General features: G+C 52.0%; 8 protein-coding genes across 8 annotated transcripts; 5 read left to right on the forward strand and 3 right to left on the reverse strand.

Annotated features, from left to right (window-relative positions):
• The first annotated feature begins 582 nt into the window (after positions 1-582).
• BDZ99DRAFT_297361 (cell wall assembly and cell proliferation coordinating protein) lies at positions 583-2,711 on the forward strand. The gene is made up of 2 exons (XM_033714145.1): positions 583-715; positions 772-2,711. Exons 1-2 carry the CDS (start codon positions 708-710, stop codon positions 2,357-2,359), a joined length of 1,596 nt encoding a protein of 531 aa, XP_033578138.1. The 5' UTR covers positions 583-707; the 3' UTR covers positions 2,360-2,711.
• A 2,046-nt stretch (positions 2,712-4,757) lies between these two features.
• Positions 4,758-6,954, reverse strand: BDZ99DRAFT_297368 (MFS general substrate transporter). The gene is made up of 4 exons (XM_033714146.1): positions 6,179-6,954; positions 5,453-6,126; positions 5,154-5,380; positions 4,758-5,104 (listed from the first exon to the last, which is right to left on the reverse strand). Exons 1-3 carry the CDS (start codon positions 6,827-6,829, stop codon positions 5,188-5,190), a joined length of 1,518 nt encoding a protein of 505 aa, XP_033578139.1. The 5' UTR covers positions 6,830-6,954; the 3' UTR covers positions 4,758-5,104; positions 5,154-5,187.
• Positions 6,955-7,427: 473 nt separating this feature from the next.
• BDZ99DRAFT_442020 (cyclin-like protein) lies at positions 7,428-9,101 on the forward strand. Its single transcript, XM_033717794.1, has 2 exons — positions 7,428-7,820; positions 7,880-9,101. Exons 1-2 carry the CDS (start codon positions 7,500-7,502, stop codon positions 8,804-8,806), a joined length of 1,248 nt encoding a protein of 415 aa, XP_033578140.1. The 5' UTR covers positions 7,428-7,499; the 3' UTR covers positions 8,807-9,101.
• Positions 9,102-9,766: 665 nt separating this feature from the next.
• BDZ99DRAFT_508479 (uncharacterized protein) lies at positions 9,767-12,037 on the forward strand (the record flags this gene model as incomplete). The annotated part of the gene is made up of 4 exons (XM_033724331.1): positions 9,767-10,126; positions 10,184-11,188; positions 11,270-11,698; positions 11,748-12,037. The coding sequence occupies 4 exons, from the start codon at positions 9,767-9,769 to the stop codon at positions 11,772-11,774; spliced, it is 1,821 nt and encodes a 606-aa protein (XP_033578141.1). The 3' UTR covers positions 11,775-12,037.
• A 1,867-nt stretch (positions 12,038-13,904) lies between these two features.
• On the forward strand, positions 13,905-14,494 carry BDZ99DRAFT_519839 (uncharacterized protein; the record flags this gene model as incomplete). Its single annotated transcript, XM_033725451.1, has 2 exons — positions 13,905-14,036; positions 14,096-14,494. The coding sequence occupies 2 exons, from the start codon at positions 13,905-13,907 to the stop codon at positions 14,492-14,494; spliced, it is 531 nt and encodes a 176-aa protein (XP_033578142.1).
• Positions 14,495-14,941: 447 nt separating this feature from the next.
• On the forward strand, positions 14,942-15,692 carry BDZ99DRAFT_297432 (uncharacterized protein). The gene is made up of 5 exons (XM_033714147.1): positions 14,942-14,974; positions 15,031-15,204; positions 15,255-15,331; positions 15,384-15,464; positions 15,520-15,692. Exons 2-5 carry the CDS (start codon positions 15,152-15,154, stop codon positions 15,609-15,611), a joined length of 303 nt encoding a protein of 100 aa, XP_033578143.1. The 5' UTR covers positions 14,942-14,974; positions 15,031-15,151; the 3' UTR covers positions 15,612-15,692.
• Positions 15,693-18,996: 3,304 nt separating this feature from the next.
• On the reverse strand, positions 18,997-20,255 carry BDZ99DRAFT_415642 (kinase-like protein; the record flags this gene model as incomplete). The annotated part of the gene is made up of 5 exons (XM_033716762.1): positions 18,997-19,411; positions 19,459-19,574; positions 19,624-19,701; positions 19,759-20,060; positions 20,113-20,255. 5 exons carry the CDS (start codon positions 20,253-20,255, stop codon positions 19,052-19,054), a joined length of 999 nt encoding a protein of 332 aa, XP_033578144.1. The 3' UTR covers positions 18,997-19,051.
• Positions 20,256-22,022: 1,767 nt separating this feature from the next.
• On the reverse strand, positions 22,023-26,892 carry BDZ99DRAFT_415644 (P-type ATPase-like protein). Its single transcript, XM_033716763.1, has 3 exons — positions 26,626-26,892; positions 23,139-26,445; positions 22,023-23,086 (listed from the first exon to the last, which is right to left on the reverse strand). Exons 1-3 carry the CDS (start codon positions 26,785-26,787, stop codon positions 22,500-22,502), a joined length of 4,056 nt encoding a protein of 1,351 aa, XP_033578145.1. The 5' UTR covers positions 26,788-26,892; the 3' UTR covers positions 22,023-22,499.
• Positions 26,893-26,908: the final 16 nt, after the last annotated feature.

Raw genomic sequence — 26,908 nt, forward strand, 5'->3', positions numbered from 1 at the left:
GCGAGCGGCGAATGGCGGTTGCAGGTCGGGCTGGGCTGCGACGAGCGGCCTGAGATTGCCTCCCGATCGTCGCTGGCCGATGTGTTTCAGCTTGAGCGCGGCCAGGGCACGAGGGCGAGGGGCGTCGCCGTCCTATTTTCATCGCGGACGAGGAATGGGGACGGCGAGAGATCTGCCGTGCCGTGTGTATGTCTCCTCCATTGCATGCAGACATGCATCGTGGCGCGTGGAGATGAGAGGCGGCTGCAGGAGTGAATGCTGCGAGTGGTGCCGGCCATTTGGATGCGTCAAGCGCCGCGCACCGCGTGCAAAACACCAGCCTGCAGCCGCGCAAAAACATCAACACCAGCGCATCGGCAGCGTCGTCTGCCTCGCCATCAGCAATTGCCGCCGCCCGTTGCTGCCATCAAGCCTCGCCGTGGATTTGGCGGCCGTTGGACGCTCGATTGGCCCTGAGGCGTGTGCTCCGCTTGGCCTAATTCATCTCCTTTTCCAAGGCACGTCACTGCCAGGCCGGCAGGGTTCTCTCCCAGTTCAGGATCCTCTCCAACCTTCGCGACACCGCCCTTCGACACTCCACCGACCCCGTTCACCACCCTCACCACCACGGCACTCTCTCTGCCCTACTGCTGCTGCTCTGCGGCTGCATCTAGGCACCGTCAACACCCGCCGACACGCTGTCTGCCGCAGCACCTCCGTCGCCCGCCATGGCAGGGTGCGACCTCCCCTAAAAATCCCTTTCCCCCAGCGCCCCTACTCACCGTGCTGCAGATTCGCCGACTCGATGCGGACCTTTTGGCACTCCATGACCTCGAATGACCGCCATGCCTCCCACGACTCGCCCTACCGCACCGGCCGCCATATCCCCCTGCCTCAGAGCCGCCACGCCCCTCTCACCTCCGTTGCGACCACGGGCATAGAATCACGCGTCGACCTGTCCTCGTCCTACGCCCAGGACGACCCGGCCATGAGCAATGGCTTCATCGGCTCTCCCAAGGGGCCCATGTCGCCGCTCTCGCCCTACTCCCCTGGAATGCGGTCCTCGCTGAGCCGCCAAACCACCGCCGACTCCGAGGCCTTCGAGGCCAAGAGCCCGTCGGGCGAGATCCCCATGCGTGACTTCAACGAGGGCCTGCCGCCGGCACAGCCACTGGCACACTCCTGGGGCCGCATTGACCGCTGGCTAGAAACCCACTACGAGGAGCTGTTCGACAACCTCTGCGAGGGCTGCACGTCAAACGACGTCAACGAGCTCGAGCACGAGCTAGACTGCACACTGCCGCAGGATGTTCGCGAGTCATTACAAATACACGACGGCCAGGAGCGCGGGGGCTTACCCACCGGCGTGCTGTTCAGCTGCATGGTACTCGACTGCGAGGAAATTGTCCACGAATGGCAGAACTGGCGGAAGGTCGCCGAAGAGTATCTGACCCAGAAACCCAACATCCGAATTCCCCAGCCACCCTCGAAAGCGTTCGCCGGCGCCTCGTCTTCCGTAGCTCCGCCGCCCCCGGTGCAGCAATCGCCCAACCCCCTCTGGCGGCAACAGCTGCAGAGCAAACAGGAGTCCCAGCCTCCGAATGCAATCCAAAAAGCGTACGCCCACCCCGCCTGGATTCCTCTCGCTCGGGATTGGGGAGGAAACTACCTGGCTACCGATCTTGCGCCCGGACCAGCTGGCACATGGGGCCAGATCATCATTTTCGGCCGCGATTACGACTGCAAATACGTCGTTGCACGCTCATGGGCCCATCTGCTCGCAATGGCCGCCGACGACTTCGAGTCCGACAAGCCTTTCATAGACGAAGACAGCGGCGAGCTCAAGCTGCGCGAGTTCAAGCGCCAGAACGTCGAACCGGCCTACCTCGAAATCCTCCGCTGGCGTTGCGATCAGAAGTACGGACGGCGTGGACCGAAGAGGCGGCCACAGTCCGCGTTACATATTAATTCTAATGTTGGTGGGTCCCAGGGACCAGGCAGTGCTCATAGCGCGAGCAGCCCTTACGCAAGCCCGACAACGAGCACGGCCGAGGAGCGCGGACGAAGCCCCCAACGCTTCTCGCAGAAATCCAAGCCGACGGCGAGCCCGAGAGCGCACATCTCCAGCCCGTTGGCGAGGGTTGCGGAGGAAAACCCAGCTCCGATTCGAGTCCACACCGACTTAGGACCTAGGAACGGCACTCCCATCGAGAAACTCGTGTCCGTCGACACACCCCGACCGAGCGACGACCTGCTGGGCTCGACGCCCCGGACGAGCTTCGGCAGCGAGAAGGAGAACAAGGACACCAAGAAGATAGATGGGATCGTCAAGAACGGGGCTGCGAGTGAAGTCGGCGACCTGAAGACGGTCGAGATATAGCCGAGGCTGACGTTGGCAGGGACGGTTCTGGCGCTCTCGATGGACCGAGTAGAGTGCGCCCAGCGTCGTTCTTGCTGACTTTATGCCCGGCTTACGGAATGTAGGATATTCAATTCGACCCAACTTAAACCACCTCTCATACTCATTACATCCGCTGGATAACGGGCGTTTCACGATAGCACAAACTTCGAATCTCCCCCAAAACACAACACATCAACACCTTAATAGTCGATTTTTGCAAACGAGTTTCCTGGGTTCGAATAAGGCAAATGCGGACAGCGAGCACACACAAATGCGGGTGGCAATGGATGCGATTACGAGGGCGTCTGGATAATTCTACCGAGTGAGTAACAAACATCAACCATCTGGATTTTCCTTTTCTGAAACCAGAGAGGTGTGGATGGGGAGATGGACATTCCGGGCTTTTTTTGGTTCGATGGAAGGGTATGACAATGATTTATCTTGAGGGCATTGCATTGCGGATTGTTATTGCGTTATTCCCATTTTCCCACCTCCCTTTCTCTTTTCACTTTCGTTTCCGCGATTGCTGGAGCGCTGGGCTGGGCTGGGCGGACCGGCTTCTGGCAACGGCTACGGCGACGGCATTTGTGGAAGGGATGACGGATTCGAGGGAGGCGGGGTGATGTATCCTAGCTCCAACGGAGGGAGCGGAGTCGTGAGGCGCGGTTAGGATAACACTTTTATGTTCTTTTACGGGGGCGAGGTTTTTTTTAGTATTGGAGCAGGCTTGGAGCGGGTTTGGCGTGTAGCGGAGAGCGAGCGGATAAGGGAAAACGAGATTGAGAAGAGGGAGAGAGTCATGGGCAGCTTTGTAACAACAGTACTGAGTACCAATGAGATGAAATGTCTACTTGTTTTTTGGGCGTTTTGTGGGGGTTGGGTGGTGTAATGGTAGATTAGGATAACGTTGTTTTTGACTGTGCGGATGCGAGAATCATGAGGGTGGTGGGCTTTGGCACGACAAAGAGATATGCTGGCATGACGTAGAAACTTTGGTGTTCTCATCCATATTTGGTGTTTGTGTGTGGGCTCGCGCTATGGGGCTTCATATTGTGTATACTCTCTCCTCTGCTCCTATACTGGATGAAAAGGTGAATCGCCTTGCATTCGGCGAAAAGACACTGGGCCACCTCAGACGGCGGCCTCACTGCTCCAAAGAAAGATAGATTTTGTACCGATACCCACGTCAAGACCCTGCTCACACTCCATCCCAAACCAAAAAAAGTGCTCGTAGTCTTGCACGCTCTAAAAAAAAGGCACTGGGCCTCCTCAGAAAGCGGCGTGACTGCTGCAAAACGCACGATAGCAGGCGCCGCTGAATTGAATGCTGGACGCTGGTGCCGGGAGCTCTTCGACCCAGGTTTCCTTCCACTCATCAATCAACATGCCTCCCCTTCACTGTCTCCTCTATCACGCCTCGTCACACACACGGGCTCCTACATCCCACGTGCCCGCCAAGCCCCTTACTCATCCCCTCTCTCCCATTTCCTAACTATAAGAACCGCTCCCCGCGCCATATTTCTAGCAGCAGAGGAGCAGAGGGGGGACGATCCGGGGGATCAACAACTGTGTCAGCCCGATCTCATGGGAGAATTGGCCCTGGATCGAAACTTTTGCATGGCCACTGACGATGGTGGATCAACGCTAATGTTTGAACAATGTGATGAGTGTGGTGGGAAGTGTCAAAAGGATCTGGAAGGGAAACGCATGCATGTGTGGGGAGGGAAGTGCAACACAGCCTGTCACGTATGTCAATGGTGGGGAGCACGGGGACGGCGCAACCTTGGCGTCAGACACTATAATGTGCTGGGGGAGGAGGGGAGGATGCAAAAGCAGACATACTCTTTTTTGCTATGGGTGGGAGGAAGGAGGCTGTGATCGAACAACTGGCGGGGAAGGATTCCATGGCTCGCGAGGAAAGGGGAGGGGGGTTAGTGGTGATGCTGTGCTCCTTTGCTCTGTAGGGATGAGGGTTGACGCGTCTAGGGGACGCTAATATGGGTAGTAGTAGGCTGGGATGGAGATTTTCCGAGTTTGGAGAACGATGGATTGGAGTAAATTGGTGGAATGGTGAGGAGCATCAGCTTCATGTAGATTCTCCAGCGCCAGTCCGACTTCTGCCCCCACCATATGTCGTTAGTACTATGATTTTGATACACCCGCACCACGGCCATATGTACTTGAACCGCTGAAGGACCTCGAGCCTGCTGAAGTTCTGAAGAAAAGATGGTGGGAAGGGGTGAAGGGTTTTATAGATGAGATTTGGTGGGAGCACGTGGTATGCGTGATTGAGCGGGGCTCGAGGGAGATTGGGAGGCAGTAGGATCTTCACGTGTTTATCGGTGCCGAATGCGCGCTCCCTTGGAGCAGTTATGACGCCGTCTGAGGTGGCCCAATGCCTTTTCAGGTTAATCCAAAAGGACCAAAGATATCGTGCTGAATGCGCTGCAAAGCACGAGCATCCACCTCTTTGAGTCTTTGTAAGAACGACTAGGAGGTGGCAGGATCTTGACGTGTGTATCAGTAGAGAATCTATGTCCCTTTGGAGCAGTGATGACGCCGTCTGAGGCGGCCTAGTGCCTTTTCAGAATGTGCAAGACGATTGGCCTTTGCGTTCAGAATGGGCTGTGAGCATGTTACGGTAATAATCCCTTATATTAAATCGGACCTCATACATGCTGACATGTTCAGAGCAAGCCAGGGAAATGCACACAGTACCAGCGTCTGGAAACGTAAGCCTTGAATCAACTCTCTGGATATATAAGCACACTACCTTCTCCATAACAAGAGGAGATTTGACAAGAGGCTCAAATCGTATACTTAAAATGCGGATGTCTGTATCCCAGCTGTTCTTCGTCCCCTTCTGTGAGCCGCGAATCTCGTTGCCCAGTCTCACGTTTCTTGTTCTCCCATTTGCAGTACAGGATGTTCGATATGGATAGGAAGACGGAGAAGACTAGCATGCCAATGTTGATGGCGTGACCGGTGTAGTAGCGAGGTCTGCAACACGCAACACGTTAGAAAAGCGTGCTTTACTTGTGGGTAACGTGAAAGGAACAAGATGAGACTTACGCATCCTCCTGCAAGTACGTGAACGTTGCAATAAACGCCGACATATTTCCAATCATGATCTGGAAGCCCGTACCCGTAGCTCGGACATAATGCGGTGCGAGGTTGTTGGACAGCCAGCCCATCACCAATGGACTGCAGGAGAAGACGCCGACTGCGACGAAGAAGGTGCCGCCGTAGCGAGTGTGAGGGTGGTAACTGGCTATGAGCATGATGTACCCGACGATAGCGAGAGATGCGAGACCGATCATCAGTGGGCCGCGGACACGGAGCTTGTCGGAGTAATATCCAGTCAACAGCACGGCGATGAAGGCGCAGAAGTTTGGCGGGACAGTCAGGAGCTGCGCCTTCACTTTAGTGAAACCGAGGCCTTTGATGATGGTCGGGAGGAAGAGCGAGAAGGAGTAGATAGGCGTGATGATAGCGAAGAAGTTTAGGGAGAGAAGAAGAGTGTTCCAGTTGAAAATGGCTCGGCGCACCCAGTACCAGTCGAATTTCTCGTCCGCGACATCGACGGCGGGGGCGGACCCGTGGGCGTCGGAGCGCATGCGGGCGAGGGCGCCTTCGTATTCCTCTTCGGTCAGGAATTTGACATCGCTGGGGGTGTGGGGAAGGAAGAAAAAGGATATTATGCCATAGGCGACTGTGATGGCGCCTTCGACGAAGAAGATGAAGGGCTGGAGAGGCGTAAGCTTTTGCAATACCAAGATTAGTTGTTGGGGGACTTACCCAGCCTTTGTAGCTTCCAGAGTTAATTTCTCCAAGTCCAGTCGCAAGTAGACCACCGAAGGCACCACTGAGCGGTGCTGCGCAGTAGAAGAGCGTGATTCGGTATAGCAATTGATGGCGCCGGTAGAACATGGAAAGATAGACCACCATTCCACCTAGCAAGCCTCCTTCGCATAACCCGAGAAAGAATCGCGCGACCAAGAGTCCTGAATAGCTCTTCACAAATCCAATGCACATACTAACAAGTCCCCATGCCGTCACCAGGAACGGCAGGTAATAACCTGCTCTGAAGTACTTGAGTACCAAGTTGCTGGGCACATCATAGCATATGTACGGAACATAGAAGACCGCTAGAGCGATATTGAATTTGTTGGCGTCTAGGTGGAGCTCATCAGCCAGGCCGTCGATTCGCGCGTTCCCAATATTGCTTCGGTCGATGAAGGCGAAGAGCCAGAACCCGAATAGCCATGGCACAAGGTGTTTGTCGAATTTGCGGGTGATCCGTTTGTCTAGCTCGGGATCGATGGTAGCTACACCTTCCCACGTCGTGTTGATTTTCTCAATGTCTGACCGCTTTTCCGCGTCAGCAGGCAGGTGTTCGGGCTCCTTATGGTCTATGTGTTCGGGCGGCGAGGGAGATTTAGTATCCATGGTGAAAGTAGGCAGAAAAAGCGGGAAGAAGTTGACTAAGAAAGAAGATGGTGAAAGAGGGGGATGATTTTGATGGAAACCAGTTTGTGCGACAGACTCAACCAGGTTCCTGTAAATAGATTGATGTCGGAGGCGGGTTATCACGACGTATGCTCCGTCGTAGCAAAGCTTCCCCGCAGTGCATTAGGAGCTCCCGGATGGGGACCCTCGGGCATCGTCATAGGCGGGATGGGGTAGTATGCACAAAAGATCATCTCATTTTCCGGTGATAGGTTGCAAGTGGTTTGTCATTGCTAGAGATTCACACGCTCGGTACCTACCTACTCGTTTGAGGCAATGGCCAAGAGCTATTGAGTGCCACAGCATCTGCGAGGGGACAGGCGTAAGTAAGATCGGCAAGGATCTGCTCTGAAAGAACGGCATTGAGCGGCAGCAGCTGAGACAACTCTAGTTTCATTTTGCTGGTGCTTATTGGCTCAGATACGTGATAATTGTGAATGATTGACGTCAAAGTAATGAAGAACGTGCAGGTGTCGTGAGAGAGAATCTTGGTGTTGAGGCCGTGCCAAGCCGATTTGCGGGTCTTGCCGCGCTTCTCCAAGACGACAAGATTGCTTTGACCTCGCCTCTCGATATCAACGCTAATGATTACAAGTACTTCACCGGCAGGATGCGGCTGACCGAAGATGAGATCTACCGCTCCTCTACTCAGTTCCGCCTCTGGTCATTTACGCCCGAAGCGCTGGCCTCGCTGCGTGCCACCACCAATTCTACTGCAACTCAACGCGTCAAAGCAGCTGTCAAACGTCTGAGAGAGTCGAGGAATCAGAGCGAGACCAACAGCGAAGCCGAGAATGGAACTTCAACACCTGTCATCTTCAACCGGGAGCCGGACTGTCTCACCGTGGAAGAGGAAATGAAGGTCGTAGAAGCCTTCTGCGGCAGGGCCATCGTACTGGGAAATGTCTTGGAATTTCCCAGCAACGTGATTGTAAGCTTCAATAGCCTTAACGGAAAGAGTGTCTCTTCTAACCACCATCACAATGCTAGGCTACGGGCGTGCAATACCTAAGGCGATTCTACCTCTTCAACTCTCCTATGACATACGAGCCTAAGTCTATAATGCTGTCTGCCATGTTCCTTGCAAACAAGATCGAAGACAACAAGATGGAATGCGCAGACTACGCCGCCCGTATAACCGGTACAACCAAAGAACAAGTACTGGCTCCCGAGTTCCTCATCACACAAGCTCTCCGCTTCACATTTGATGTACGGCATCCGTTTCGTGGTTTGCAGGGAGGGCATATGGAGATGTTGGCAATTGCACAAGGGAAAGCTGCTGTGCTCCCATACGTTGAGAAGACGGCTGCCGAATTCCAGCAAGAAATGCTCGAACTACCCACACAGCCTGGAGGTGCGGCTACCAAAATAACCCAGCGTGAGCTTGAGAAACGACTCAATGCAGCTACGGACAAAGCGAGAGATACTCTGAAGTCTTCTGCCATACAGTCGGATGCTTACTTCCTTTACACGCCCTCACAAATCTGGCTTGCAGCTTACCTCCTAGCCGACGAAGTCCTCGCCTTATTCTATCTCTCCTCCAAATTCCCGGGCACCATTGACGCTGAGACTCCGACAGGCATCGCCAAGTTGAAGATCGTAGCCACTGTTCGAGCATGCGCCGTTCTTCTGGCACCAGACCCAGCCCTACAGAAGTTGAGCGCTGAAGAGAAGGAGGCGAAAAGACTGGAGGAAATTAACGAAGTAAAGGCAATCCACGTTAAGCTTCGCCACTGCCGAGACCCTGATAAGATGGACTTGGTGAAGCTTAACAAGGCGCAGAAGCGGGATGCCGGGGTAGAAGGTAAGCTAGAGGAGAGCGTTGCCAAGAGGCGGAAGCTGGAGAGAGAGAAGAATGAAAAGGAAGCCGATGAGTTCTGGGGCCCGGAACTTCCCAAGAATGGGAAGAAGGCATAGACTTATGCCATAATCATTGCAAGGCGTTTTGGATCTGGCAATAAGAGATTGAGACAATATCTCAGTTAGGTAAGCATTTCAGGAGTTTTAAGGGGTCTGCAAGGTAGGCCATGCCTTCGGAGATGAATAAATTCCTGTTGTCGTTCTGAATGACCTTCAACTGCTCTTGCGAAGTGACGGAATGACTTCTCTGTTCGTGCATCGCAAAGCAATCTAGACGACACGTATGATCATTTTAAACAGTCTAAAAGCCATTGAGGCATCCTAGACGGCGATATCACTGCTCCAAAGGGACATAGAATTTCTAGCAATAACCACGTCAGGACCCTGATACCTCCCTTTCGGACTCACAAAAGACTCAGAGCTGTATGCCCGTGCTTCGCAGCGCATTCAGCACGATATCTCTGATCCTTTGATCAACCTGAAAAAAACATCAGGCCACTTCAGATGGTGTCATCATTGCTCACAAGGGTCTCTAATAAAGATGAATGCGGTCTCAGGATCTTACTTTAAGTACTTCACAGCTCATTCTGGACTGGACGTCCAATCCTTTTGGACAACCTGAAAAGTCGCTTGGCCACCGCAGACAGCGTCATCCTACTCCACAGAGAGCTATGTCCGATACCACTCGAAGAGTTGTCGCTCTCTGATATGGTATGAGAGATATTGGCGTCTAGGAGGAAGAAACGCGACTCTTGGTCATACTTTCCCAACTCGGCAAGCGTTGCCCCATCTGATCGATTTCAGTTCAACTTCCTCGCGTCTCATCTTCCCCACGACGTAACACCATTCCCCGTCTCTTGAGAGGCGTGTAGACTCCAAAGGTGAGTACCTCGGAGCAGTTCATTTTCATACTAGCGCTCTACTCTTTCACTAATCTGCTGCACCTTTAGGTGAGAAGCCATCAGCTCGGCCATGAAAGGCGGCCTGTTTCCGCACAAATCCACGCAGCCTATCCCAATGGCGCTCTCTGATGATTGCATTTGCCTGCCTGGGTTTGGACTGCCAATCGAATATATGCCACCATTAGATTACGAAGACAACCACGGCATCATACACGGCGCACCCTATCGACTACCAAACACCGTGGCGCAAATTGCACGAGGGCGGTTTCCCCATGCTATCGCAGACTACTTCACTGGTCATGGGATAAGCTTACGCGAGCGCCGCATGCTCGACTTCATCAACAAAATCACTGACAAAGAAGAATGGGACTTCAATGTATTCGACAAGACCATGGTAGAGAAATGGCGAAAGGAGACTTGTCGGCACATTGCAGAGCTGGATGATGAGTATCTTTCGAAGCAGATGTGGCTGTCTGTAGGTCCTCAACATATCGTCACGCGCAGCATGGTCGCAGCTAACTCTGATTTACAGTGCATGGCAGAGCTATACGCAAAAGCCTCTCGATATGAAGAAACTTCGATTGCCACAGTCTTGGACGTTGAAGCAAGCGCCGCCAAGTCCGATCGTGTCATTCCTCAACAGCTACGGGAGACACTACGTGCATCTATACGCCCACTGGAAGATGTGCCAGAAAGACGGAAAGATTGGCACTCTCACTCGGATGATATGGTCCTTGATCTTCTTCATCCATCACTTTTCCCGTTAATCTACGGTCGCTCAAGGGTGCTTGCAAAAGGGCGAGTGCCGCTCCTCGATTGTACCAAGTACATCGGCAAGGGCGAAATTCTGAGTGCTCCCGCCAAGCCAGAGGCGGAGCTGTACGAAACTGAGTTCTCTTGGTTTCGAACTCGGCAACTGCATGCCTGGGGTAACTTCCAGTGGCTTCCTGCGGATGTCTGTTTTGCCGCAAATGGTGGTGTAAAGATCACAAGCTATATCAACAACCTTCTTCCCGAAGCAAATCAGGAGCTGTACAACACACTCGAGCAATTTGTCACACAAGCGGTACCTCTTTGGAACGAAGTACTGAACTTTTCACAGAACAGAAATAGGATTAGGGTGGACCGATCGGCTGACGAAGTGCACTTTCGCGACCCACCGAAAGGGTTGAAGCCACCACATGACTACGACGACGATGACTTCGGTGACGAAGAGCACTGGGAGTGGTATCTTGCAAATCGTGTCTTCATTCAACCTGAGCCTGTCCTTCATATGGAACATTGTGGGCCTTCTCCAATCAATCTCCGGAAACGGTTCGCAGCATCAGGGCTTCAGGTCATTTTCAAGCTAGCAAGTATCCATCTTACGCCCGAAAAGGCAGCCTATGATGGAGGAAAGTGGCACATAGAGGGTGCGCTAAACGAACACATCTGTGCCACGGCGCTGTACTACATTGACGAGGAAAATGTCACAGACAGCCATCTCTCTTTCCGCCATAGGATAGACTCGGAGAAAGTCGGCTATATAATGGCTCAGGTACGCTCCCCTTTGTCCTCCCATCCTTCCCGTGATTGCTTCGCCTTTATAGATTGGTTCTGGAATCTGACCTAAGGGCAGTGTGAATGGGATGGTTCCAAAAAAAATGGTGTCAAGAATCTCGAGCGGGCATCCCAGGATGTCGGCTCCATTCTCACACGCTCAGGTCGCCTTCTTGCTTTCCCAAACGTCTTGCAGCACCGTGTATCGTCTTTCCGCCTTGTGGATCCGTCCAAACCAGGCCACCGTAAGATCCTCGCGATGTTTCTCGTTGACCCGCATATCTGGGTGCTGTCAACTGCAAATGTCCCCCCACAGCGGCGTGATTGGTGGGCTGTGGAAATCCAGGCTATTCCGCGGTTCAACAAACTACCACAGGAGATTTTTGAGATGATCATCGACGCCATCGACGATTCCCCGATTAGTTGGGAGGATGCGCTGGAGATTAGGGAAGACCTGATGGCTGAGAGAGGAAGTCTCACTGATGAGATTGAGGCTGAGGTTGACGAGGTAAGTCCAACGCCTAGAAGAGTTGATGAAGTGCTAAGTATGTGCTCAGGATGTCTTCGACTTTTGCGAGCACTGATCATCCCTCGCACCATGCGTTGACACCGCGAGAGATGCCTCATATGGGTATTTGGTCCGGTAATCTAGCGATGTCAAGCGGTTGATTCGAGATTAGCTAAGATGCGTCTTGTGGAAACAGCCATTGGAAGCTCTCTTGGAGAGACTTAAAGTGGACAGGCACGGGATTGTACTAAATTCCGTAGCATTTTTCAAACCCAGATAATTAGTCGGGGTACCCCTAGACTCTACTTAAGCGGAAAACCATACTGATATTGAGCGGTTGCTTTAAAATCATCTGGAATAGACACAATGAAAGATGCGATGGATATCTTTTTCACTGCAATCAGTAGTGCGCAGCCTCGAAATTGTGGTATTCTATTCGGCGATTTGGAAAGGCTCACAGGTGATTGAAGCACCCTTGGATTTGGTAAGTGGCACGGCGCTGAACCCGAGGAGGCGACTTCAAATCACTTGAACTAGGGCTAATTTAAGCCGTTTATCCTCGCCTTGTAGACGAATTGTGCGCTAACAGACGCTGAATTGAAGCAGTTTTGTTTCTATTTTGTAAGGGCTGGTAGGTCATCGAAGCACTCCTTGACACTGTACGTCTTATGCAAGAAGTATTACAGGAGAAAGTGAGTCACCACCCAACATCAATCGTCCAATGCACTATACCGGGCAATCGTACCTTCAACCGCCTCATTTCACCGCACCATCTTCCGATGTGCCGTCACCGATGCTTCAACAACTCTTCCCACGCTGACGGACACGCCGAGCTTGTCCTTCAACTCTGCCGCCTTGCAGTTTCTTCACACCCAGGAATTGTTTGAGCTTTTCGCCTCAGGCCTCGAGATCCCATACCCAGTTCGCTGTACTGAATGAAGTCTGTAAGCAATGGAAAGACATTGTCACACATGACCGACTCTCAAGCACTGGGTGTGGAAAGCACAGCTTCAGCGTCTGGAGATTCCAAACCAAGCTGAGTACCATGACACATTCGGGATGGCCCCACGGGAGTGCCCGACATGGGAGAGCTTCCATAACCCTCCCATTCAGGGGCAGTATGGATCCGATCCTGGGGCACCATATTGAAAAGATCTCGAGATCGTACCCTAATGGCTGCTGGGATGTTATATCCGCTCTCAATCTCACGCTCTTCAAGCAAGAGTTTGGAAAGTCGATCCTTACGGGGGCTTCCAGGCTGACAATGCGAGCTGTCGGGATATGGTTATGTCCTACTCTTACATTACCAAAGCGCACATCAGGGAAAAGTACTACGGCCAAAGTCTTAGCAAAAAGGCGTCGCGGTAGAATCTTTTCTACGCCCGCCCCCGAATGAACCGAAATTAACGGCCGTAACTGCCGTGATTCGAAAACCCCCAGGGCCTCCGAATCGGCGAGCTCCTCGACGCGTTCCGTGACATCGAAGAAGCTGTGTTCTGGCCACGAACGAGCCGCGATGTCCCTCGAATGAGACGCCACATCGACCCGCTACTCCCGAGGTCTCGTTCACCATATGTATCACCACCGCCTAGAAATACGCCATGCGCAAGATGAATGCGATGGGCCTTACCTAGGATACGCCAGTAGATGTTCACATGTGGTCTTGCACACGGAAGGGGCTGGGCGCAGAGCACTGCTATGAGAAGTTTCTCTTCTACATTGGTGGGCGCGAGAACGGGGCATGCCTCGCTTTGACTAGCTACCCGTATGCTCACTACCTCGGCTCAATGTGTTGCATGACGGGTTCGAGTATCCGGCAGTGTTGGGCCAATTTTCTCTTCTATGAGAATGGCATCTACCAAGTTTCTGCCTGTACATGCGAGGCCCCTTAGCGGGGTCGTCTCGGAATCTTGTGACGCTGCAAATGGTGCGTCGACAGCTCCTACACCTCATCCTCTTCGGTCCATGGTCTGCCCAGTCAGTTGGGGATTCCACGCAGCCTCGCACTCGCATTAGTTGCAAGGCAGACAAGCAGACAGGGCACACGGCAGACAAGCAGACAGAGCACCAGGCAGACTTGACACAGCTCTCGTGAGGTTCCAAGACTGCACATTGCACAACTGGCAATATTCATGTATCGTACCTACTGCTCCTTTACTTTTAGAGTCCTGAAGCTTATCCACCACTCGGAGAAAACAAGGCGCTGATGCAAGCAGAAGTGACTCCAAACAGTTCAACGTCTTCTAGCAGGCGGGCACAGTCCGCTGGCAGCATCGACGAGGAAATCGAAATCGCCATTAGTGATGTCCAATATCTCTTAATTCTAAACAACGAGGTTGTACTCTATGCTTAGCCCGAAACAACCCTTTCACTAGTGGATCACGCTAACGGCTTCAGAACTTCCTCCTCGACATCAAGGTCGAGGGCGATGCGCCCACATTAGTGCTCGTGTACACGACTGCTGCAGGCCAAGAAGTCACCAAGTCTGCTCTGCGCAAGTTCCGCACGGATGCACTTGAGCGAGATGACGTTTCCCAGCCCAGCTTCTATCGTAACTTTGTTTTCTATGGAGGCAAGAAAGCAGACATTAGCCTTGAGCCCAATGCGCAAGACGAGCTGGCCGTGTGGAATGTGGAGACACTGACATTTGTAGCAAGCAACCCGGCTGCTGAAGTCGCCCCTGAGCCATATGTAGTGCTAAGAGGGAAGACCTGGCAACCGTGGAGGATCTACTACGATTTCAACGCATGCTTTATGACCTCATTCAAGCCTTCACCAGAGGCCCCGGGAAGATGAGTGTCCTTACTCCCTACCTTCTCAAAGGGGGATATAGACTGACCGCCTTAATACTCTGGCTGTAGTCGATGCTCCCAGGGCTGGTATCGACGGCAGAATCGTCGTACCATTTCGCTGCTACTACAAACTATCCAAACCACGCCCTCTCGATGGTGCAAGAATCAGCGTCAAAGACAGCATCGATATTGCCGGCCATAAGACCACTCTGTGCAACCGAGCATGGAGTGATCTTTACCCTGCCAGAACCGAACACGCGGCTTGCGTCCAAGTCCTCCTGGACGCTGGGGCCGTAATTGTCGGCAAAGTAAAGCTACAGGCCATGATCATGCGAGAAGAACCGTTGGAATGCGTCGAGTTCACAGCCCCTTTCAATCCTCGTGCCGACGGGTATCAGAGCCCCTCTGGAAGCAGTCATGCAAGCGCTGCAGGCGTCAGCTCTGCGACTCCGAAATAAGCGGCCGGAATATTGCATTGGCAAGGGTAAGTGAATTGTGTTCACATTACGGTGATGGAAGGATAGCTGATAGGTGCTTCAGGGATGTCGGGAAGGCAATCTCCCAAGAGGAACGCGATGAATGCCGGCGTCGCTCTGAAGTATATCGCCACTGGCTGCTTGCAAAGGTCTTCAAGGCAGACTCCAAAGATGCCATCACGATCATGGTCCTTCCCATTGAAGCTGGAGAGCCGAACTATTGTGATGCCGACCTTCCGTTGGTACTCATTCCCTGCGAGGATCTGCGAAATGCTGACGAAAGACAAGGCCATACTCTTTACTGAGTGGGTATGCTGGGCTGAACATGTCTCCGATGATGCAAGCGCTCGAAGTCACCGCCCCAGGTAAGTCGTAGGCGTTGTTGAAGTCGTGTTTGCTGTTCACGAAATGCACTAGTTGGGGACATCCCGTACCATTCCCTTTTGACCAAGAAAGAAGAGCCTCTTCCCATTGCAGGGTCAGCTATAGGAGCTCCAGGTATAACTTCCTATCTATCATTCAAATTAGTACCAGCTAATGGTATGTGTCGCAGGCACGGACCTCATCCTCGTTGACTTGGTAGAGAAGGGCATGAAAGCTGAAAATTTGCCGACTCAGGTCAAAACGGGACGCTCAATGTATTGAGTTTGGTGCAAGATCATTTTAACCCTATCTTTTGAGACTAATGTAGCTGTCTCTTTAGGGGAATAATCCAGAGCTTTGTTGCCAATAAGAGAACTTTTAGGACGGCAGCATATGCAAGCTTAAAAAATCCATCTAGCATATGCGGCATTACATGTCAACACACTAGCTGGCGACACGCGTGCAGCTACTACAACAGCAGCAACACGTGGCGAGGAGGAAGGAAGTAGGTGGACAACTACATAGCCGTAATGTGCAGAGGCCTGACCTCTTCATTGATCCAATATTCGAGTCCCTCCTCGTGAAAGCTCGTCGTTTCCATACGCTCATAGAGGCTTCTTTGAATGCTGGGCAGCCTTACTACCTTGGATACTCCAGTTAAAGTTTCAGTCGACCGCATACCTGGAGCACAGCCTCCACTTACGCCACCAGGGATCAATATTGCCAGCTGTGAGCCTCGCAGTCTCGTTGCCTGGGCTGATATTTGCGCAGCCCAGCTGGAAGTACAGTACATATGCCCCTCATTAGTGCGCTGGTTGATCCTTTTTCTTGTTTCAACTGTGACACGATGCAAAGTCACACGGACCAAAACTGAATTTCGATGAGAGAAATTTCTGTCTTTTCTGCGCGAACAAATACATCGGAGGCAATCTTATGTAGCCGACAATGCCCGATTGCCAAGGCAAGGCTCTCTTTCTACTCTATCTGGGTTTCTGACTAAACATGGTGAGCAGACGGGGCTTTCCAACGGCAAATCGAATCGCTTTCCAAACGATCGAGCAAAGATCACGTTTATCCGAGACCAGATCTCATCAACTTGAACCGCTACTTGAACGACGGTGCCATTCCTAGGCCCTTGGGTGGTTGTCTGAATACGACTTCGACAACACATGAGGGGAATGTCACCGACGAGTTTGCGTTGATCCACGACATAGGATCTGGTCATGGTGCTTGCTTCGAAGCGTCGTCGAAAGGTTTGGCGAGCTTTGTGGCCCATAGCACTTCATCAAAGTCATCGCTCCTGTTTCTGCGCGGCCTTGCCTCGCCGCAGGGGCTGGGAGCGATTGGACAAATACACGGAGCCAGTCCCGAGCTTTATCGACGACATTTAGACTTTCAAACATTTACATCAGGAGGTCAGGACTTGTACTCGTTGCCGTCGTTGCCCTCAACATCTGCTCGAGTATTTCAATTGACAATTCCAACTATCTGCACCCGAAATGTCGGCCTGTGCGGTTACGAGCCTGAGGATCTGCTAGAAGCTCGCCAAGTGTCAAGCAGTGCAAATTAGACTGTCTCTTGACTAACTGGTTGCTTGACAGCTGGGCCGCTCCTCACAGTGGTGTCGACTGAGCAAGATTGGAGCCAAGCAGTGATAATTGCGTGTGCCCAGGCTTGTGAACTAGTACTGTATGAGCTCAAGTACATACAACCATTTTAGTGGCACACAAGGTATATCTAGTGAGAGAGAAGAGAAACCGGTCTGCCATTCAAAAACCAAAGTCCAGCAGCACCAAGTCCGGCTTGACTAGTTTCTTAGTGAGGAAGACGAGCGTGCTGCAGACCATGGTATAGGATATTTAGAGCCAAGAACCCTAGAACCAACACCATCACCTCTACCTAAACCCCAACTCCCGCCTCCCCATGCACCAGCCCACAATCCTTCTCATACACGCCATCTCCCCCGTACCGCGTGTTGTGGTACTGCGGACACTTCTTATGCCGATCGGTCTCCCGAAACAGCACGCACTCCGAGCAGGGAAACTTGCCGTCGCACGCCGGCGTCTTCTTGAAGCAGTGCGCGCAGCACAGACGGCGCAGCACAGCCGCAGCCGTAGCTGCCTCTCGTTGCTTGAGCGCGGCGAGCTCGGCCGAAAGTTGCTGCATGGCGCAGTCCTTGGCGTCAGAGCGGTCTTTGAGGACCGCGGCGACTTGGACGACTTGGGCGAGGGGCGGGCGAGGGCGGATCAGAGTGCGGCCTCGTGCGCTGGGTCGAGGACGTAGTGAGTGCCACTGCAGTTTGCGCAGGGACGGCAGGGTAGGGTAGAGAGGTCGGGGAAGGGGGGGCCGCTGCGGATTGGGATGTCCATTTTGAATTTGTATGTATGTATGTTGTGTGTCGAGTGTGTTTAGGTTTGATGATGAATTTGCGAGGATGAAGAAAGTGGGAGGTAGGCAGACTTTATATATTGAAGGCGTTGAAGGTGAAGGTGAAGGTGAAGGTGAAGTGTACACTGAGGATTTGCTATAACTGCCTAGTGCATTGCCTTAGTAACAGAGCGTACACTGGTTGGCCGCTGCCTGGGGTGGCCCCGTGGCCTCTCAGAAATCTAGATCTGATGTAAAGTTCAAGGGGGTGAATATTAGGTAGCCTCTTGGCTGACTGGCTTTTTATAATGGGGGCCCTCCTAACAGTAGTACCAAGAGGCTAGGAGTAGCGTGAAAGTAGTGGAATATAGAAATGCTAAGAAGCTACATGGTATAATATGAGAGCTGCGTATGAGGTATCTGTAAGGTAGTTGAAAAAGCTTTGGACAAGGAGGCTTTGGCGCAGACGCGTTTATTTGAGGGGCTTTGACTGGTTAGAGTATAGGTACAGTAGGCAGATATATGGGCACGTGGGACTACCTTACAAAGGCACAAATACATAGCATGCTACTAGAGGGCGTGAATGTTGGGAGTTCGCTTTTGAAGGAGCTGGGCATGTATCTGTCAACGACCTTCTCCAGTCATGGATAAGTGCTAGGGAAATTTGAGGGAGGAGACAAGATCATATTCAGGTAATTATGTGCGGTGGAAACATAGAACACTCAAATATTTGAATATAGAACCAATGCCTCTGGAATGAAGACTACAGATACTATCATGTGATCATTGCACGTTGCTTCCACCCTTTATGACGAAAGCTCCCTTTCGAATGCTGAAAGTATGTTGAAGGACCTCAGAGAGTGGTAGGACAGTGTCCACAGGCCGACATTTAGGTAGTTCTACCATACCGCAGCAAATCGACAGAGACTCTAAATTAGGAAAAGCAAGCAAGTCAACTTTTCGGCAAGCGCCACTTCTGCCAGAGCTGGTGGTCATCTTCGTATGCAAGCGCAGGCCAATATACTATCCTAAGCAATTAAACAGCGCTTCCTTGAATGACGTAGATAAATATGTCACTCACAATAGTATAAACGAGCGTTACCTTAGGTAGTGCTAGAAAACCTTTGAATGGTATCAGAAACAGAGTGTAGGAAATCTAATTAGCCGATTTGTCTCGGGAAGACTACCGCTACTGATATTGATGCAAGTATCCAAGAAGAATTTGCTAAGAGAATTAAGGAGCAAACTCAACGCCCCAATTCGCACACGAAGACTCTGCTTCCCTAATTCATTGAATTAAGCTGCTCATGCTCCGACCTGAGTCAAGGCTGCATTATGGTACAGAGGTAAGACCCTTAGCGAAGACGTTGAAATTGCTGCGACTTCAGCGCATCTACAGCCGTCGGTCTCCGCGTATAGTCGACGACGAACAGGTAGCGCAAGAAATCGGATACCGCTAGCGGTATGTCCATCTTCTTGAGCTCCTCCTCAAACGAGCCTATTCCAATATACCTCGGCTCTACGCTATCACCATATCCCGACTTTTCAAGGAGCTCGGCGATCTCGAAATAATCTTGATAGTTGGGATCGGTGGGATGAACCTTCACTGAATCAGGAAAGAGCCGCAATAGCTTTGCCATCGCCCACGCCTCCTGCCAGTGGCCTTGGGGCATGTCGTTCGCGCCGAAGACACAAGGAACAATCCAATCGAAAAGCTTCGCTCGTTAGTCTAAAGACGAGCAAATGTGGTAGAGCGGCTAACCGTGACAGCAAAAGCCCATACGTCGGAGCAATGAAAGCAACCTATTCCTGACCAGACCTCAGGAGCGCGCATAGCGAATGGCTGAAGAGGATAGCGGTTGAACCCCTCTGACCTCACTTTTTGGCGTTAGTATGATTTATTACATGATCGGTAGGAGACAAATACCTAGTCCCAAGTCTCCAAGTTTCACCACTGGAGATGGCCCGTCAAGGTCAGAGATGAGGATATTATCGTTCTTGATGTCTGATATGCTTAGTATACTATATTTGTAGAAACATCTAGTATTGAGAATGCGCATACCTGTGTGGACGAGTTGTTGTGACTCCAAATCAGCAAGTGCCCCCAAGACCGCTCCGGAAATGTTCTTGTGCAACGCAGAGTTTCGACCGTGGGATCCAGAACACACGTCCTTGAGAGTGCAATCCATCCATTCGAAGGCCAAGCAATACGGATTCTCATTCGTCGAGCTGTTGTGGATATCGACGGCGTCGTACATGGCTCGGAAGTGTTTCGACGAGCGAATGGCAGGATTCATGTGACGGTTGTATTCGTTCTTTAGCGTCTTCAAAATTATCTTCTCTGAGCTCGTCTTGATAACAGCCCTGGGAAGGAGTTAGCGGGTGGCTCTACATGCGGTTCATTTGGCAGACAAACCATTTTCCCGGAGGCTGACATTGCGCCCGCGATATGATCTCGGCCTTGAAGACATTGGATCTCACGGTCTGGTTGCCGAGAGCCTCAATCAAGAGGTAATCCCACCTGGATCCACGAAGCGTCTGCCCAACACGTAGCGCCATTGTAGGCTGGGGTGAGGTTTGTCAAGTATGGAGGTGAGGAGAGTTGGACGAGGCCGCGCTTTATGAAGCGCGACCGCTCTTCCGCATAGACTCATCACGTGAAATGCACGATCCCCGATAAAATCAGTGAATTATCTACACGCTGCAGCGCTCCCACATAGGTAGGAAAATAGATGGCCGTTCCGATCTTCTCGAATACATGAATCCTACTTTCTCCCAGGACAGGCTTGTTCATCAATCCTATCTCAACCACTCCACTACCGATTTCGCCAGTCAACATGTCTAAGATAGGAAGCGTCACCACCAAGTTCGGCAGTCTATCGAGGTTATCCTTGCGACTTCAGGACCAGGCTTCATGCGCCCTACTGGGGCCATTGAACAGGTTTACAAGCTTAAGGCTGTCAGGAAAATTCAATGAGCAATCGACATCGACAAACTCTTCAAGAACGAAGATCTGAACAAAATCAGCCAGATCTCGGTCAAGTATGTAGTCAAAAAAAAAGTATTCCCCAAGGTGTGGTTGCTCATATCAGTCAGCAACATGACGCACTCCAGTGAGAGCGACAACAAAGCTCACTACTCACTCGTAGCCTACGATGGAGACGGCGTGCCAGTCAAAGATACCCATCTTCAGGATGACAAGTCCGAGCAAACTGTGAGTCTTTCCTATGGGAGTTTCGTCAGAAACCGAGCTGATAATTCTGAATAGCGCGCCAACTAGATCGAATCGACTTCCCGTCCTATACACATTGACAGTGCCGCCTCCACTATGGGTGTTGTGCGTAACGGCCATGGGCTATATGGGAATAGAGCTGAAGTCATTCACTGTTTTGGTTTTCTAATAGGTGTCTTCCCTTGTTGTAGTTTATACCCCTTGAAGTTTCTGCTTCTATAACCTCTTCTCGTTGTAGGTAGCTACTTCCGTGTTGCATCTATCTTATCCAAACGATTCACTTGCCAGAGCGATCCAGTACTCTGCTGGCGGTTCAAGTAGCTTTCAAAGGGCTAGCTAGTTATTTTCAATAACAATTAAATCAACTGCCCCTACATACATGTTAGCGTATATGATTGAAATGCAGGGAGTGAAGGCGCGGCTTGGATAAAGTCGTTAGATTCGTCATGCGGCCGATTGCTCCGGAAAGTAGAGACTAGAACGACAGTGGAAAGGTGGCTGCAGCAATTTGTTTCGTCGCATCATCGACTTCCATGTCAGCTTGTATGATGTGACGGATTAAGGGTAAAGGCGGTGAATGTACAGGCGCGATAGATTCGGGGAGGGGGAGGGGGCCGAATGTTCAACCTCTGCAGCCGTAATACGATCAGTCCATATGTAAGTCGATCCAATGCAACTTCCTTTCTGGCAGATGATAGAGAACCATCTCTATGGTGCTTCAGGTCTTGGATTCCCAAGTGCTAGGTATGGCTGTGCTGTTTCTAGCTTTTCTTGTAAGGAATATGTGCCGTGGTTCTGTCTGTATTCTTGCATCCACATTTTAATCAAGTCCCAGTTGACGGTGTCAGAACCCTTGGCTTTTGCTGTCCTCCGCCTCGTATGCCTTCTTTGACCAGCTTTCCTTTGGGAGCCTCGAGGCCTATATCGAGGGTTTATTGCGGTGTGCGTGCAACTGCTCGCCATCTATCCTCAAGGATTGAGGTCGACCTTCTCAAGAGCTGAAGAGGAGTTTCCGCAAAAGTGACCCAGCTCATTCGATCTGGCGTTGATGTGTTTGAGATGGAAAAGCGGAGATAAGACAAGACTATGAAGTTCTTTTAGGAAGTAGGGATGCAGTATCACCTACCTATACGCTATCATATTATGATAAACGCTAACATGGCTTAGCCTCGTCAGAGCGAACCGAACATGGACTTGCGTAGTATAGGATGACAACGTCTGAGGTGTCCCCACCAGCCAACCAATACGTCAAAACTCACCCGAAACTACTACAATCCAAGCGCTACCACCTCCAGCCCTCACATCATCCCTTTAAATATGGCCCAGACTTCATCACACCTCCCCAAAAGCCTAAACCAGGAGCAAACGACGCCATCAGTGCTACACAACTCATCTATTCGAATCCTCCCAGACCCCTATATACACACGGCACTTCGATCGTTATTCTATACGAATATCGGCACCAAAGGTTTACACATCCCATCACATTCTCTATTCCACACATCCTTTTCCGGCCCATCCCAAATCGCACCCATTGCTCCAACATTTTGGCAGCCCGCATCACCTGCGGATCACCCCCTCATACTCTCCAGCACGACCTTATACTCCTTCCTCTTCTTCCTCCACTGCGGCCTCAACCACACCGTAAACCTGCCAATCCCCCTCGCCAATCGGGGCAGCAGATACTTCTCGGCGGTATAGCTAATCGCGAACCCACCCGCCGCAAGCACCAGAATGAACACTTTGAATCCCATATCCATCTTCGTAAGATCCATAAGTTTATATAGCCAGTGCGCGGGATCAAAGAGCATATACGTTGCCACCAGCAGCGTGACGACCATCGTAATCACAAATGGGAGATTCTGCCCCATGCTCTGCCTGAACGGCGGCCCGACGCTGAGCACTACGGCGGAGAGGATGTACTGGTAGCAAGAGACCAGGAAGAGAGTTGTGTTTTCGGAGTTGTGTGAGTTCGACTTGTTTTTGTCCACGACGGGCGGCACGAACCAGGGCTGGCGCTGGACGTACAGGAAGCCGATGGCCTGGATGAGGACGCAAATGGCGATTTGGCCAAGGAGGGGTGTAAGGACTTTGCGGGAGACTAGGCTTGCGGTGGGGCGTTTGCGGGAGAGGGTGGGGTAGGGGCCGGACCAGCCCACTGTGTGTAGTTAGATTTGTTGGAAGAAGAGAGAAGGGGTAAAGGAGCTTACTGAAGATAGCGATAGGGAGGATCAGGAGAAGATCTATGAACAAGAACTGGAAGTCTCCCAGATTTGAGGCTGAGGCGTACAAAAAGCTGACGGATGTGAACTGAATGGCGGAGTACAGGCTCATGTACTTGAAGCAGCTGAAGCTTGTCACGAGTGCCGCGCGCCCCTCTCGAATGACTTCAGGCACGCAGGAAATGTCAAAGACACGGCTCGTGAAGGGAGCAGCGACAGACGCTTCCGCTTCGGAGAGCGAGATGCCCACATCTGCGGCTTTGAGAGCACCGCAGTCGTTGGCGCCGTCGCCGCAGAAGCCACAGCAGTAGTCGATGCTCTGGAGTTTCTCGACTAGCTCGTGCTTCTCGTCGGGAGACATGCGGGCAAAAACTTGGCCACATACGAGCATCTCTCGTAGGACTTTTTCCGAAGCGAAGTCGATGATCCAGCGGAATACGTCACCGCTGACTGCGACTGAGTAGTTTAGGAGGTTCGAGATATCGTATGGAAGTGATGCGTCACCCTCAGCTGGCGGAGGAAGAGGCTTGAGTGTGTTCTCATCGAGCTTGTAGATAGGGTTGTCCACGCTTTCCCAACTCAGCCGAGACAAGGCCGTTCGAGAGTCGCCCTCCTCAAAATGGGGGACGAAGCAGTGAGCTGTTTTGTCGATGAGGTTGCATTCCCTAGCAACGCTAATAGCGGTCAGGATATTGTCACCTGTGCACATTACTTTGCGAATGCCAGCCCTTTCTAGCTCGTCGATGACACCGGTCGTGCTGGGCTTGAGCTTGTTCTCAAAGATGATGAAACCCATGAAGTCAAGGCCAGACTCAGCCTCATCTCTCTTCATCTTCTGCACCTTGACCCAGTTGAGCTTAGGAATCGTCTTGGTGGCGCAAGCAATGACACGGAACCCTCTGTGAGTATAGTAGGCGAGAAGCTCCTCGTAATCCGAGGGAAAGCTCCCTGGACGGCAAATATCCTTCATGCACTCAGGAGCGCCTTTGACATAGACACTCCCACTTTTCGACCCAAATTGCCGCACCACAACACTGGCTCGCCGCAGCTGGGAAACGAATTCGAACATCTTTAGGACACCAAGTTCGATCGGTTTTCGGCTCGTGTCGTTCGGATCGTCGTCAATATCGTATTCCATTCCCAGCGGAGGTCTTGCGACCGAGGGCGATAATTTGTGATCGTCTTCATCATCTCCGCCGCCGCCGGATCTTTGCTCTCCTTCTTCATAGTTCCAACCGGTGAACTCAAACATCTTCACATCCAGAGGATCGCCGAGTAATTCGCCGTCGATCATGCGAAGCGAGTGACAGGTTGCCATCGTATATAGAATACCCTTGTTGATGCTGTAGTCAATAGTTGGATCCCGTGCGTATGACGCGCCTGGAACGACGTCTGCCGCTTCTGTGAGAATGTCGCTGAAAGTGTTGTTCGGTCGCTGAGCAACACGAACCCCAAGAACATCCAGACCATCTTCCGTCAACGTTCCGGTCTTGTCAAAACAGATGACGTCCAGTTTGCCGCCAACGTTGACTCTCTGAGGGCTGATGCAAAAAATCTGTTTTCCCTTTAGACGGGAAAGAGCAAAGTTTGTGCCAATCGTGAGCGTGGCCGGAAGAGCAGGTGGAACGACAATCGTGATCAGATCCAGTGCTCTCACGACAATCAAATGAGGTGCGAGTCCTAATCTGACAAAGTTGACGAATGATGCGATGAATCCAATGAACGCAATGCCCGCCATAACTGAGATATAGCGGAAAGAGTCCCGGTAGAACTTGAAGCCTGAGGGCTTAGGGAAAAGCATGGATCGAACTAAAGCACCTTTGGTGGTGTTAAACCCGGTCCTCACAACCATAGATAATGCCGCCGCTTCGTCGTTTCCTTCTTCCTGCGGTCTCCGGGCTCGAATGATCTTGGTACCAGAGAAGAGCATATGTCGTGCAATTTCAGGATGAATCGTCGATGCGCTCAGATTAAGTAGTTCCAACGCCTCGTCGGTGACCGGAAGCTTCGAGACTGGGACAGATTCGCCGGTAAGCATGCTTTCGTTGACTATGCAGTCGCCAGATAGTAGGAGACTATCGCAAGGTAACTGCGTCAAGCTTGGATCCGTTACTTCGTAGACATCTCCAGGGACCAGTTCGCTAGACTCGACATATCTCCAGAAGCCGTTCCTGAGTACTCTTACATCACACTCGAACCGTGACACTTCTCGGAGTCGCTTCATGGTAGCCTTCGTCTCCACTAGGGTGGTAGCGATACTGACCACGGAAATGATGAAGATGCACGCGGCGTAATAATAGTACTCATCCAAGGACCAAAGGATCAGACTGGCAATCTGGAAAACGTAGAAAGGATGGAATGCCTCATCCACCAAGAGCTGTCCGATGGATTTCTCTTCAAGATCGATTACATTCTTTCCAAACACTCTTTCCCGGTAATCCCGCTCTTCGCTATCCAAGCCTTCGCGAAGGGCTTTGACATCGGTCCACGCAGGATCTTTCCAAGTATTGGCGAGAACGAACTTATCCTTCAACGGGTGATAACAGAATCGAATATACCGGTAGTCCAGAGCCCTTAGCTGCTTAATGACCGGGTCATCATCCTCATCGTAATCCATAGCCACGACCTTTTCCTCATCCCCAAACACCGTCGACAACGACCGTCCATACGTCTGATTCGAGATATCTTGCACCGCAAACTCCCCCCACTGATTCTCCACAACCACCCAACCCGCATCCCCAAGCGCCGTGGGCGTCCCAATAACCTTCACTCTCCACCTCGGCAGCCACCGAAACAGCAACCACACCAGCCCCAGCGTGACCGTGCAAAGCACCGTATACACCGCAAACCCCACCACACTCGTCTTAAACCCCGCCACCACAATCGTCAGATCTTCCGTCAGAATAAAGATCTTCTGACTGACCCTCCCCCCCCTCCAATCCCCCGATGCCGAACTCTCCACCGACCTCCTCCTCAAAAGCGGCGCATCGACACTACGTCTCGAATGCCCCGACGACTTCCTTCTTGAACTCGGTCGCCGTGTGTGTATTAGTCCTGCTTCAAGGTCGCCCTCCCCGTTTTCGTCGTCCCCGTACGCGTATTCCTCGAACTCAAACTCGTCATCGACCGACCCATACTCCTCCGCAACCGCGTCTTCTTCCACTCCCTCCTCACTATCCCGATCCTCGTCATAGTACGTAAAGCTCGCCGTCGAGTCCGCTCGAGATCGCTGGCGCCGGTGCGCAAAGGAGGACACGCTGGTGGGCACGCTCTCGGACATAGGGCCGGCGAAAACCTGGACCGCGGGGGGTGGTGTCAGCTCATCGTTTCCAGGCCTCACAAATTCAACCGCTTTCGGGCTTCGTTTTAGACGTTTTGAACGCGTTGAAGTAGAAGTAGGGGGGTGTATTGCAGATTTGGATTTGGACATGGGTAATGAAGACGCAGACATGCGCGTAAGAGGAATGCTGCTGACCTCTTCGTGCGCCATCTCGACGTCTGTCATGAAGCTGGCGTCGCTCATGTTGGAGCCGCGGCGGTAGAGGCCGCTGGTGCGCCGGCGGTGCGAGGCGGTCCCGTTGGCGGCGAAGCTGCTGCGGCGGCTGTCGGCCATGCGGGATTCGTCGTCGTCGTCCATTGCGACGGTGGTGGTTATGATTCAGGACTTGTGGTTTACTCAGGCCATCGTGTTAATATAGGTGTATGTGTGGGCCCTCTTTACGTCTGAGAGCTGTCGAGATGGTGTGGGGGTGGTGTGT

Source organism: Mytilinidion resinicola (genome assembly GCF_010093595.1).
Source record: "Mytilinidion resinicola strain CBS 304.34 unplaced genomic scaffold BDZ99scaffold_8, whole genome shotgun sequence".
NCBI classification, from domain to species: Eukaryota; Fungi; Ascomycota; class Dothideomycetes; order Mytilinidiales; family Mytilinidiaceae; genus Mytilinidion; species Mytilinidion resinicola.

Bases quoted from the DNA above. Each gene is read 5' to 3' on its own strand.
- BDZ99DRAFT_415644 (XM_033716763.1), bottom strand. From the start codon at position 26,787: ATGGACGACGACGACGAATCCCGCATGGCCGACAGCCGCCGCAGCAGC. The intron at 26,446-26,625 runs GTCAGCAGCATT...CCCGCGGTCCAG, and splicing joins TCGAGATGGCGCACGAAGAG to GTTTTCGCCGGCCCTATGTC. The intron at 23,087-23,138 runs GTAAGCTCCTTT...AACTACACACAG, and splicing joins CCTCCCTATCGCTATCTTCA to TGGGCTGGTCCGGCCCCTAC.
- BDZ99DRAFT_442020 (XM_033717794.1), top strand. From the start codon at position 7,500: ATGCGGCTGACCGAAGATGAGATCTACCGCTCCTCTACTCAGTTCCGC. The intron at 7,821-7,879 runs GTAAGCTTCAAT...TCACAATGCTAG, and splicing joins AATTTCCCAGCAACGTGATT to GCTACGGGCGTGCAATACCT.
- BDZ99DRAFT_297432 (XM_033714147.1), top strand. From the start codon at position 15,152: ATGGTCCTTCCCATTGAAGCTGGAGAGCCGAACTATTGTGATGCCGAC. The intron at 15,332-15,383 runs GTAAGTCGTAGG...GAAATGCACTAG, and splicing joins GCTCGAAGTCACCGCCCCAG to TTGGGGACATCCCGTACCAT. The intron at 15,465-15,519 runs GTATAACTTCCT...TATGTGTCGCAG, and splicing joins GTCAGCTATAGGAGCTCCAG to GCACGGACCTCATCCTCGTT.
- BDZ99DRAFT_297368 (XM_033714146.1), bottom strand. From the start codon at position 6,829: ATGGATACTAAATCTCCCTCGCCGCCCGAACACATAGACCATAAGGAG. The intron at 6,127-6,178 runs GTAAGTCCCCCA...ACGCCTCTCCAG, and splicing joins CTGGAAGCTACAAAGGCTGG to CCCTTCATCTTCTTCGTCGA. The intron at 5,381-5,452 runs GTAAGTCTCATC...TGCGTGTTGCAG, and splicing joins ACGTACTTGCAGGAGGATGC to ACCTCGCTACTACACCGGTC.